The 12785-nt window shown below is 40.2% G+C and overlaps 1 protein-coding gene across 1 annotated transcript; it reads left to right on the top strand.

Annotated features, from left to right (window-relative positions):
• Window positions 1-9727: 9727 nt before the first annotated feature.
• LOC115686289 (UDP-glucuronate 4-epimerase 6) lies at window positions 9728-11776 on the top strand. The gene has a single exon (XM_030611520.2). The coding sequence runs from the start codon at window positions 9876-9878 to the stop codon at window positions 11238-11240; it is 1365 nt and encodes a 454-aa protein (XP_030467380.2). The 5' UTR covers window positions 9728-9875; the 3' UTR covers window positions 11241-11776.
• Window positions 11777-12785: the final 1009 nt, after the last annotated feature.

Below are 12785 nucleotides of genomic sequence, written 5' to 3'. Positions count from 1 at the left end.
GTTAGAGAAGCGATCGAAGGCAAACAATCTCACTGAAACAAACACCTTTGATTTGATTTCTATGTGCCTATTATGAATTTGCACTCCCGAGATCAATAAGTCTTTTGGTTCTTATTAACCAAAGATATACGAAATTGTACTATAGTTAGCTCAGCTCCAATCAAGAATCCCTAAGAAATTTCAATAATTTTTTTATATGCCTAATCCTACCCTCAATTCTTTTTTCTAGGTTAATTAATATTGAATCAATTGAACGCACTTCTAACACCTATTCCACTGTTGAAAAACCCTGCGTTATATCAACGGATCTTGATTTTTCATATATAAATTTAACTAGTATATCTCCTTTGTAAAGGATTTCTGTACTTGGCAAAATTAATGAAGGGTCAAGCAAATCATTCACAATAAGCTTTGAAGATATCCAAATTGGACGTGGGCTTTAGTCAGATCTGTGAACATTTTCCGTATGAAGAATACGTTCGTATGTTGAAGATATCTAATGAGCGGGGCAAACAAAAGTTTGAAGATACCTAATGAGATAGACTCTAGTCTACTTTCAATTTTATTGCGAGATCACGATGGTGTCCTAGATCTTGCCCTAGTTGTTCCAATTTTGCAAATTCTTGATAGATGAGGGTTGCAATGGCAAACCTTCTTGAAAGCATTTTAAGGCTGCGCATGGCAACCATTTTATGCCCAGAATCTGATTCTGGGCACAAATGATTCTTTTTGATTCTGTACCCAGGAACTGATTCTAAGCATTTAAAGGCGTTTGGTAACGGCTCAAAATTTCTATTCCTGAAATAGTAAAAGAACATAAATGTGTTTGGTAATGGCATAAAATTTCTTTTTATTAATAATATTTTAATAATATATTTAAATATTTCTTTCTTTTCTTTTTTTCTTCCCCTCCTTCTTGGCCATGGCCAGTAAAATTTTTTTAATTAATAATACTTTTATTAAAAATAATTTTTTTTTATTTTTGGCCATGGCCGGTAAAATTTTTTTTATTAATAATAATTTTTTCTTTTTTTTGGCCATAGCCGATAAAATATTTTTTTATTAATAACATTTTTTTATTAAAATATTTTAATCTCGCAAGATACGTCGAGGGTGGCTCTCACGCTGGACATTAGAAGCTACATTAAAAATAAAAAAAAGAAGAAGAAAAAAAAATTGATTCTCATTTTTGTTCCCAGAATTAAGAAGCTACTTTTTTTTTTATTCTTGATTCTGTTCCAAAACTGATTCTGGGATCAATTTTTGGCAAAATTGTGCCCGGGCACAAAAATTTTAACAAACGGATTTCTGTTCCCAAAATGATTCTGGGAACAAAAGAACAGAATCAAACACTATTTGGCAAGTTGCCAAACAGACCCTAAGTATCTTCGACCACAAAAGGGGAGAATAAAAAGGTCGAGGTACTTGATTTCTAAATGTCATGTATCCTTAATTTTAGGTGAACTCACTCAACTGATTAAGAGAGAGGGAGACGTGAGACATGTCTGTCTCGGCATTTTTATGAGAAAGACCACGACTTTTTTTTTAGTCATCGTGCGATATAAATAGAAATACTTCTAAAGCTATGAGAATTCTAATGACAGAGAATTTTAAATGATCGTTTGTATACAGGATAGAAGAATACGTGCATAGAGTTTTGCTTGTACCTTAAAGAAGTTGCCAAAATGGTAAAATTGATTTGAGAAATTCATTTGTTCACTATAATAGACATTTTATACATAGAATAATGAAGATTTTAAAATAGTTTCTCTGGATCTTACGGATCACCGCAGTGGTGGTCACCGTTGTCAATAACAGCCACCGGGGAGGATGATCTTCAACGGTTTTCCACCCCTTCACCCTGCCCCCAAAAATTTTTTTTTTTTGCCTTTTTAATAATTTAATTGAATTTATTTTATTTTTTTCAATCTTATCGTAAATGAACCAAACACATAATGGGATTAGATATTCTATATCCATGGAAAATTGCAAGACAAGACCTAAATGTTATGTATAGAATCCAATTGAGTCATAAACTTTTTAATTAATTTAATCAAGTCCTAGACCTTTACGAATAAGCTTGCAATCAATTTTAAACGTATCTATTAGTTCAAGTGAGTCATAAGCCTTTAATGAAAGATGTAATTAAGTTGTAAAACTTATGTTTTTTTTTTGTTGAAAGAAAATTGTATTCATCACTCAAAATAATACATGAGAAGTATAATGACTTTCATGGCATAGAAAATTGAAGCAGAACAAATCCTCAAATACAACAAAACAAAGCAAAATCCTGAAAACAAGGAGGATCAAATAGTATCGGCAGGGTTAAGCACACATTCTCTTTCCATAAAAACTGATCTATCAAACAAAATGATCAGCGACCGATCACTAGATCTCGAATCATCATTAGTAATGAGCACACGCCGGAAAGTCCTTCTTCAATAACTACAACATTGCTTGTTAGCGGTGCATGCCTATGTTTAGCTTCCTCTACACCATCGCCATATGGGGATAACCAAAACGGGTTGAAAAAACACATATCTAACTTTTAGAAAAGCAAATCTTCATGGTTCAGCGAGATACCAAAGCTCTTATAATCATCAATGAAACTGGAGGCAGAGGACTTGTACATGGACAGAGCACGGGGATATCAAATCCCTAAAAACATTATTAAACTCTCAAATCTAAATTGGAAGAGAGAAGTTCCTTGATCTAGAACTAAATCGAGAGAGTTTAAACTCTAAGATCTAGTTGTAAAACTCATGTTAAGAAGTGCAAATTAAGGTTCTTATGTAGGCAATTTTTAAATGAGACATAAGCAATTTTTGGTACTACCGTTTGAAAAAGGTTTTAAGAAAATTGTCCAAAAAGCATTTAACCTATTATACAATGGCCAATTTAGTCGTAAACCTTTCAATTATGCCAAATTAGTCCTAAACCTATTGTAAGGTAGCTAACTAGTTTTAAACATTTAAATTGTGCCAATTTAATCCTAAATTGTAAATAATTAAATTGTGTCAATTTAATCATAAACCTTTTAACGAATTGCCAAAATATTTTTTCGACTAATTTTGGTCGGAAATTGCTGATATGGCGGTACAGTCAGTGTTGGCCATCTTACGTGGCACGGCCGATAATGACGTAAACGATTTTTGTAATTTTTTAAAAAAATTCTGAATTTTTTTTTTCATTTCCTTTTCTTTTCTTTTACTTTTCCTTTCTTTTTACACAAGGTCAGCAAGGGTCGCGGACCTCCACTAGCCCCTAGGTGAGGGCATGTGAGCCCTAGCTTGCTCTCGCCGGCCGCAGTGAAGGCTCGTCGCCATCGCCAGATACAGCAAGGGTTTCATGGCCTTTGCCTTAGGGTCAGCAGGGGTCACCAGGCCTAGCCCACTACCTTATGTAAAAAGAAGAAAAAAATAAAAAAATTCAATAAAAATTCAAATTTTTTTAAATTTACAAAAATTGTTCACGTTAGCGCCGACCTTACCGTGTCAGACAGCCGGCGCTGGTTGGACGTCCATGTTAGTGATTGCCAGCCAAAATTAGCCAAAAGAACTACATCGGCAAATGGGTAAAATCTTAGGACTAAATTGGCACAATTAAAGATTTAGGATTGAATTGGCAAATTGTCAAAAGGTTTAGGACTAAATTAGCACAATTGAATGGTTTAGAATTGAATTGGCCGTCATATTATAGATTTAAGACTTTTTAGATAATTTTCCCAACATAGTTTAGGACTTAATTGAATCAATTATGCAAAATTCAAAAATTCCAACCCACTTTTTCCTCCATATGCGCAACCTTATTCCTTACAAATAAAGGGGAAAAACACTTTGCCCACTAAAGCAATGTTGTGCCTCGCTGGAAAAAGGAAGGAATGTCAATATTAGCCTCCACTAGGCACCAACCATTTCTCCACTCGTTTCAAAAGTTAGAAGAAAGAGTGATTCCATTAATAATACAAGCTACAAAAGCCTACCCTTTAGGCCTGCCGTTACACATAACCAACATTGTTTCAATCAGTGATTAATGCCACAGTGTCTTAGCATCAAGGTTACATTATTTTATTATCCAAATCAAAAGAAGATTACGCCACTTTTGGTATGTCGGTACGGATAATATAATGCTTTCACGCATGTAGCGTAGACTAGGGTTTCAATTTCTAACATGGCATAAAGGGATGTTCCCAAAATGGCAGGGCACGAAATATTTGATTGAAAGAGATCTGATTGTAACATTAATCTCGAAATTGGGGAAAATTACAAAAAAGAAATTATAAACCTAGTATACGGATGTCAATTTGATCTTAAATCTTTCAATTGATCAATTTAGTCCTAAATCTTTTGACAATTGGCAAATATAGTCATTCTAGCAATTTTGGTTGGAAATTGTTGACGTGCACGATGGTAGTATGTATGCTGACTGTCCTACGTGGCACGGCCATTGTCCATGTCAGTGAGTTCTAGTTAAAATTGGTTGAAAGGAGTAAATTGACGAATTGTCAAAATATTTATGACTAAATTGGCTAAATTGAAATGTCTAGGATTTAAATTGATATCTGTACAATATGTTTATGACGTTTTTGGTAATTATCCCTCGAAATTGACGTGGCAACTTTGATTAGTTTCTTGTAAAAATCAAAATTCAGTCAAATGAACAGTTTGTAAACATTAATTTGCATTTCAATTAATAAGGAAATATTTGGCACAAGTACGTTTCAGAATATATGGAGGAAAAGAAAACCAAATACAAAAAATGGAGAAAAGCATATGTTATCTCCAGATGGTTGGAGATTCATTGCAATGGATTTTGGTGCAGATCACGTGTTGGAGAAGAGACTGAAGACAAAAAAAATTTCATGTACTTGGCAAAACTAATGAAGGGTCAAGGAAATCATTCACGATAAGCTTTGAAAATACCAAATGAGATAGAGAGAGTCTAGCCTACTTTCAATTTAATTTCGAGATCTTGCTTGTGTTCTGGATCTTGCCCTAATTGTTTCAATTTTGCAAATTCTTTATAGATGAGGATTGCTATGCCAAACCTCCTTCAAAGCAATGTTATTAAGAATCGAAGTCTGAATTGAAAAGCTCCACCGACTCTCTCTCTCTCTCTCTCTCTCTCTCACACACACACACTGTGTGTGTGTGTTTTGCCTAAGGATTGAAAGTGCTTTTCATAAGAGACCTCAATATCTAAGTGTTGATTATCTTTAAATTTAAATAAATTAATTGCAGTATTTTCGAGCAGCGAATTAATTGGAATGTAGTTGAATTGGGTTGAACCATGGAAAACTCCATCAAAAGTTAGACCTATCGAATAAGTACCGATTGAACCGCCCAATACCATCTAATAATTTTTGCAACACTGACGAACTAGGGCGAAGCGGGAAAATTGTCAAAAAAGTTTTAAACCTATCGCACTTTTGTTAATTCAGTCATAAACTTTTTAATTATGCTAATTGAATCCTAAACATTTTTACTTTTTGTCCAAGCTAGTCCATCTGGCTAGTTTTGGCCGGAAATGTTAACGTGGACCCCGGCCATCTTACGGGGCACGGTTGATGCTAATGTGGATAATTTTTAATAATATTTTTAAATATTTTTTTGAATTTTTTTTTATTTTTCTTTTCTTTTCTTTCATTTTCTTTTTCCTTCTTTACTTTTTTGTTCTTTTTTGTATTGTTAAGGGTCGGCCGAGGCCCGGCGTCCCCCGCCAGCCATTGGGCGAGGGCCTGCAATTCCTCGTCGACCATGGGCGAGGGTCGCGGCCCTTGTTGGCCGCTGGGCGAGGGCTCGCCTAGTGGTCGACGGGGATCACTGGGCCTCAGCCGGTGGCCGGCGGCCGGCGGCCGGCGGCCCCCTGCCGGCCCTTAACAATAAGAAAAAGAAGAAGAAAGTAAAGAAGGAAAAGAAAAAAGAAAGAAAAGAAAAGAAAATTATAAAAATTCAAAAAAATATTTAAAATTGCTTACGTTAGCATCGGTTGTGCCACATAGGACGGCCGACATCCACGTTAGCGATTTTTCTTCTCAAGAAGCGAACGAGAACGAAATTTATATTGCACATTGCAAATGCCATCCTATACCCAGAAAACAAAAGAGAAAATTGCATTAAAATTAGTAAAATTGGGCATGGTAATAGCAATTGCACTTCCCTCGAGAATGAGGAAGGCCATTAATATGAAGTGTACCCCAGTAGTTGGAACTTGGAAGGTACCTTCATTAACACATCTTCTTGCCCCGAACCATCATCCACTTCCATTCCCATGTGTAAACAAGAATTCGTTAGGACTTTCCTCCGAAACACTTTTAGTTAGCAACCAAATAAAGAAATACTTCAAAAAAATTCCAACGCACTGGTACCGACAGCCCTCATGTCATGCATATTTGATATTTTAAAAATTCAAAATTTTTAGGGAATTAAGGACTAATTTCCTCAAAAAACCCGATCTCAATTGTTCCCTGAATTTTTTTTCTGTTTAAATTCTCTCTAGTCTCAAATCAAGCCGTACATAAAAAAAAATCACCATTGATTACTTCAACATTATCAACATCAATAGGCCGTTGTTGCTCCATAAGAAGGAGAGTATTAATGAAGATGCAAATTCTGATAATGCGCCTCTAATTGGTCATGATGTTGATAATCTTGAATAAACCAGTGGCGATTTTAGGACACGTGGTCGGATTTAGGACTATAACGAAAGTTGAGGATCCTTTTTAGACCAAAGAAAATGTTTGGGGCAGAATTGAGATTGGACCTAAAGCTGTAAATATTTTAAGAAATTAAGCCAATACATAGATGTATTGCATTTATTTGGAAAATCTCCTCTCTCTATCTCTCTCTCTCTACATGGGAATAAAGAGAGACCGACGTCTATCACGGAATTATAGCGGGGGGCCAAGGCCCTAAATTAGGTTGCCCCTACGAACCTTCGTTCACATTTCCTTCTCGCCAGGGTAGGAAGAGGACACTTCCCCGTGGGGTCGGGCATCGGATTGGTGCCCACATTCACATCACGCCCTTTACATACTTTTTCCACATTTCTTTATCGTTTCTTTTTCTTTGGGGGGGGGGGTCCATTGTTTCATATGCATAGTAGTTATCCCAAAACGTGAAACCTCCACTAACCCCAAAACGGGGATAGAACTCTTGTACTTGTCTCCGCCCGGAGAGATAGATCTCTTTCGATTTGTTGTAAACCCAGCAGTGTTATCTTAGTTAATCCAAAAAAAAAAAAAAGACAAGTGACGTGATGACCATTTGGCCCCTATGTTCGATGGGATTTACAATTTCGAGTAATGCAGTTTCGAGTCGTATTCGTGCAAAATAAATGGCGCGATGAATCGAAGGTCATCCCTCGAGATTAGAGAAAAACCCGAGTAATATTGGGCCATAGCAAGAAGTGTGCAGGGTAATAAAAAAAAATCCGGTTGAACCGTCCACTGATGTTTTTTATCGTACATTTAAGTGTATAGCTATATATATTTCGAGAGTTGACGTTTTACCCGTGTAACCCTATCGATGTTTTGTGTAGACTATTGTAAATAGATCAGCCCGTTTCGTCTCGTTAATAAAAGTGATCTTTACAAGAGAGAGAGAGAGAGAGATTGGGCAATTAATTTGTGTTACCTAAAGACAAGGTTGACAAGATAGAGCACTTAAAAGAAAAAAAATGCCATTTTGAGGGGGAAAGATACATCGAAAGAGAGAGAGATTGGGCAATTAATTTGTGTTACCTAAAGACAAGGTTGACAAGATGGAGCACTTAAAAGAAAAAAAATGCCATTTTGAGGGGGAAAGATACATCGAAAGAAAACGTGCACTGCTTTGAAAGAATACTATATTTGCTTCAAAAGATTGTTTCACCATTTTGGCAATTGTCTAAATAAGAAAATTTGAACCCGCCATTTTGTTAGCGAATACTCCTACTCCAATTAAGAAAACCTCGTCATTTTCAATGTGCCTTCTGCCTCCTGTCACGTGTAATCAGTACTCTAAGAAAATATCTTATCATGCAGCGGTAAGTATAACCGATAATTTTAAGTATGCCGACAAAAAAAAAATGCCTTAATAACACTTATTCGACAATACCCATATCGAAAAAAGAGAGTTCGATATCACCATTACTGTGAAACGAGAGAAATTGTACGAGGGGGAATAATTCCAAGATTTTAAATTAATCCGAACATTGCCACGAAGCCTTTTCAGCCTAATAAATTTGAAAAATTCCAGCGACCAAAAAAGCTAAGATTTTGAAAAAAAATTCCGAACAAAATCAAGCGGGGAAATTGCGACGACGGTTCGAGCCACCGACAACTCGTGCAGTTTGGTCCTTTTTTTTTTTCCCTCCCGCTTTTTTAGCCTGCACCGAGCAATTTCCACGTCGGACAATCGTCGACAGGAAGTTCCGCGTAAAATCCTGGCACCCATCGAATCATCTCCCGACAGAAACAAAAAAGTTTAGTATTATTATTTTTTTTTTTAATTCTCTGACGAAGAAAATTGGATTATTCGAAAGGGCCAAAAATACACTGTCGGTGACAAACGGTCAAGCGCAAACGGACGGAGGAGGCCAGCAAATCAAAGCGTACCTTCTTTAGGCTCGCACGAAGATCATGAGCGCGAGCAGGAGCACCACCTTTGACCGTTGACCGAATACCGAATTGTGGAAATTGAGAATTTTCTTTCTTTCTTTCTTTCTTTCTTTCTTTCTTTTCCTATTTTTCTTGGAAAATTGATTGATTAAATAGAGATCGGGCCGAGTTTACCCCCAGAAAAGCCCGGTTTTCGGCATTAATTGCCCACATGCAAAAATAAAGAATTAAATTAAATCTAATTTTTGATTGATTTAAGCTACTAGTAAGTGAGCCCTTGGTTTCGACAAAGCAAGTAGTGATAGAGAGAGAGAGAGAGAGAGAGAGAGATTTAGGGAGAGGGGATTCACACCAATGCACGTGCGCGGCACATGGTGCGAGATCCTAAAACGCAGAAGACTTTGAGCTGGCAATTTTTTTTATTTTTTATTTTTCGTTTTGCAATAATTGTGGTGGTATTATTGTGAATAACGTGGAAGGCATGGGCGATTTCGCATACACAATTATGGGTCGTCGTCCTCTTATGTGGACGCTAGCCCAGAGACTTTAAAAGCAAGAAAGTGGTCTCCAACCAACACCAACCCTCTCTCTCTCTCTCTACAAAATTTTTTAAAAAAATTAAAATGAAAAATAACTCGAATTTTAGAGTAAATTTATCGCCGGCGTATGAACTTTTTATTATCAAAAAATTAATTTTAAATAAATTTATCATAAATATACCAGTTTGAGAATTTTCGTGATATTAATTTTAAAATATAAGGTACCGAGTTAATATTGTTGGACAACCCGACGCGGGTCCATCACACGAATTATCCCAACCAGTTTCGCAAAGATTTACACTGAACCCCGCTTGGACTGACTTTATCAAATTTGACTTTGGAAGTGGTGTGTCGGATTGTGAAAAACCCCCTTTTGCGCAAATGGGGTCGTATTTAAGAATAAAGAAAATCTTAGCAAATCGAGTTTATAAAGAAAGTCTCCATCCATAGCTCCAGCATTTCTTGCCTTTCTTTTTATTAATTTTTTTTTTGTGTACCGCGGCGAACAAGTGACAGTAAGTTAATCTGCCACAGCCCTTCCTTCTTTCCTTTATATTTCCTCCATCTTCCTTCTTCACAGACTTAGGGGCTCAATCACACGCAAGCAAAGCACCCTTCGAGTCTCTATCTCTCTCTCTCTCTCTATCTTGCTGGGGCACACAACCACGGAATCTGATCGGAGAAGGAAGAGGAGATAAGCCCCCCCACCCCCACCATTGTTCTGTAGTTCATTGGCAATGGCGCCGGCGGCGGACTCGAGCAAGACGGCGAAGCTGGAGCGGTACAACAGCTACATCCGCCGCGTGAACAGCACCAAGCTCCTCAACGCCTCCTCCAAGCTCCTCTTCCGCGCCACCCTCCTCATCGCCCTCGTCCTCGTCCTCTTCTTCACCCTCAACTACCCCCCGCTCTCCTCCGACCACGTCGTCCCCCACCGCCGCTCCTTCCTCTCCACCGCCTTCTCCTCCGCCGGCGGCGCGGCCTGGGAGAAGCAGGTCCGCCACTCCTCCACCCCGCGCCGCCCCAACGGCTTGTCCGTCCTCGTCACGGGGGCCGCCGGTTTCGTGGGCTCCCACTGCTCCCTCGCCCTCAAGAAGCGCGGCGACGGCGTCCTGGGCCTCGATAACTTCAATGACTACTACGACCCGTCCCTGAAGCGCGCCCGCCAGGCGCTGCTGCAGAAGCACCAAATCTTCATCGTGGAGGGCGACCTGAACGACTCTCCGCTGCTGACGAAGCTCTTCGACGTCGTCCCCTTCACCCACGTCCTCCACCTGGCGGCGCAGGCCGGCGTCCGCTACGCCATGCAGAACCCCCAGTCGTACGTGGCCTCCAACATCGCCGGCTTCGTCAGCCTCCTCGAGGTGTCCAAGAACGCCAACCCCCAGCCCGCCGTCGTGTGGGCGTCGTCGAGCTCCGTCTACGGCCTCAACACCGAGAACCCCTTCTCGGAGCTCCACCGCACCGACCGCCCCGCCAGCCTCTACGCCGCCACGAAGAAGGCCGGCGAGGAGATCGCCCACACCTACAACCACATCTACGGCCTCTCCCTCACCGGCCTCCGCTTCTTCACCGTGTACGGCCCGTGGGGCCGCCCCGACATGGCCTACTTCTTCTTCACCAAGGACATCCTCCAGGGCAAGCCCATCGACGTGTACCGCACGCACGACGAGCGCGACGTGGCCCGCGACTTCACCTACATCGACGACGTCGTCCGGGGCTGCCTCGGCGCCCTCGACACGGCCGAGAAGAGCACCGGCAGTGGCGGCCGGAAGAAGGCCCCCGCCCAGCTCCGGGTCTACAACCTCGGCAACACCTCGCCCGTCCCGGTGGGGCGCCTGGTGGCCATCCTGGAGTCGCTACTCGGGACCAAGGCGAAGCGCCACGTCATCACGATGCCGCGCAACGGGGACGTGCCCTTCACGCACGCCAACGTCAGCCTGGCGTGGCGGGACTTCGGGTACAAGCCCACGACGGACCTGGCGACGGGGCTGCGGAAGTTCGTCAAGTGGTACGTCGGCTACTACGGGGTCCAGCCGAGGGCGAAGAAGGAAGCCCGCCTCAGCGCCACCAGCACCGACCGCCCCGAGGAATCCGACTGATCTCGATCACGTTCACTTGGTCATGGTGGTGGTGGTGGTGGTTTTCGCCCATCTTCGCTTTCTTACTCAGTTCAATATTTTTTTTCTTTCCTTTCTTCATATTATTACGATCTTCGTGGGATCGAAACTGTGTCTAAATTATTTCAACAAAAACAATGTCAAATTCGCCTGTAAAAGAGGGGGGACTCATGGGTGTTTTCTTTGCTGTAGCATATTTTTATATAGGGGAGGGGGAAGAGATGATTATATATAAATAGATTGTTCCACCACATAGAGAATAGAGAACATAAATATTGTGAAGAAGATGAAGATGAAGAAGAAGAAGGGATAAGAGGGAGAGAGGGTGTAGATCTGTGAACTTTGGGAGGGGCATGGGGGGATTGTAATAATGTGCGGTAGGGTCTACCAAAAAGGGTGGTAGATCACCGCTTGATTGTTGTAACCCAATGAAAGAAAGAGAGCACAAAAAAAAAAAAAAAAAAGATGCAAAAGAATTGTGATTGAACAGCAATATGTTGGGCATCAAGATTCTTCTACACTTTTTCTCTTCTTTCTTGCATTTCTTCCTCAATCTTTCCCTCTTGTCTGGTCATGATTAGCTTCCTTCGCTTCTTTATTTTTTCTTTCCTCTTCTATATGGATTTGCAAGTGTGATCTCATTGTCATTGTGTGCTGCTCTCTCTGTGGCTTTACTTTTGAAGATGCTGTTCATCAATGGCGATGAACGTTGCGGGGTCGGTTCTGTCCGCAAACATTCGATTGTTCGCCCTAGAGTTGGGGCGCCCATGGTTTCATGTGGATCGGACCGGGGGAAACTCCGATGTGAATCATCTTCGGGGTGTAATTTCTCCGCGTTCCTATACACGACCCACGTGGATTTGATGCCGGTGACATGAAAACGTGGGTGTGGCCGCGATTGACTCGGGGCGTGGGGGTATTAGTGTGAAAATAAGTACCTAAGAGTCTCTTCTTTGGAAATAATACTTAAAAGGGTAAGTTTGAAATGGGAGTATAAATATTGTAGCTCTCGACCATTATACGTACATTGCGACGAGATCAAGAGTTCCTAAGTAGGGGCAATTATACATGCCTATTTCACGGTTTTGTCCCCAACAAGTCAATGGCGATGCATTAATCGACTGATGATACGAATCTCTTAGAATCGAAAGTTGAACCCCCCTACACTGTTCCATAACACGCGGTTGCCCCTTTTTTTGGTCTCCAGGCAATGATTATTTCCACCATTTTGATTCCTTCTTGATCGATGATTTGAAACATTTCATATAAGAAGAAATGAAATTAAGCAATCTATGATGCGTCAACAACGGATAGATCAACTTTAGAATAAAACAACGAACAGATTATAAAATAAATGGGCACCATAACTTAAATAAATTAGGAAATCTGGGCAGCAACATTAGGATTATCAAGCTATAAATTATGATCGAATTAGATTGACATGATTCAGGAGCCTGGCATAAAAATATGCGCAAAATTATGAAAATCTAAGGTTATGTTTGTTTCGCAGAAAATAATTGACTTGAA

This window comes from Syzygium oleosum, unplaced genomic scaffold (genome assembly GCF_021117445.2).
Source record: "Syzygium oleosum isolate NSW1041296 unplaced genomic scaffold, Sole_v2.1 Sole_v2.01, whole genome shotgun sequence".
NCBI classification, from domain to species: domain Eukaryota; kingdom Viridiplantae; phylum Streptophyta; class Magnoliopsida; order Myrtales; family Myrtaceae; genus Syzygium; species Syzygium oleosum.
This window is presented reverse-complemented; position numbering and strand designations above follow the sequence as displayed.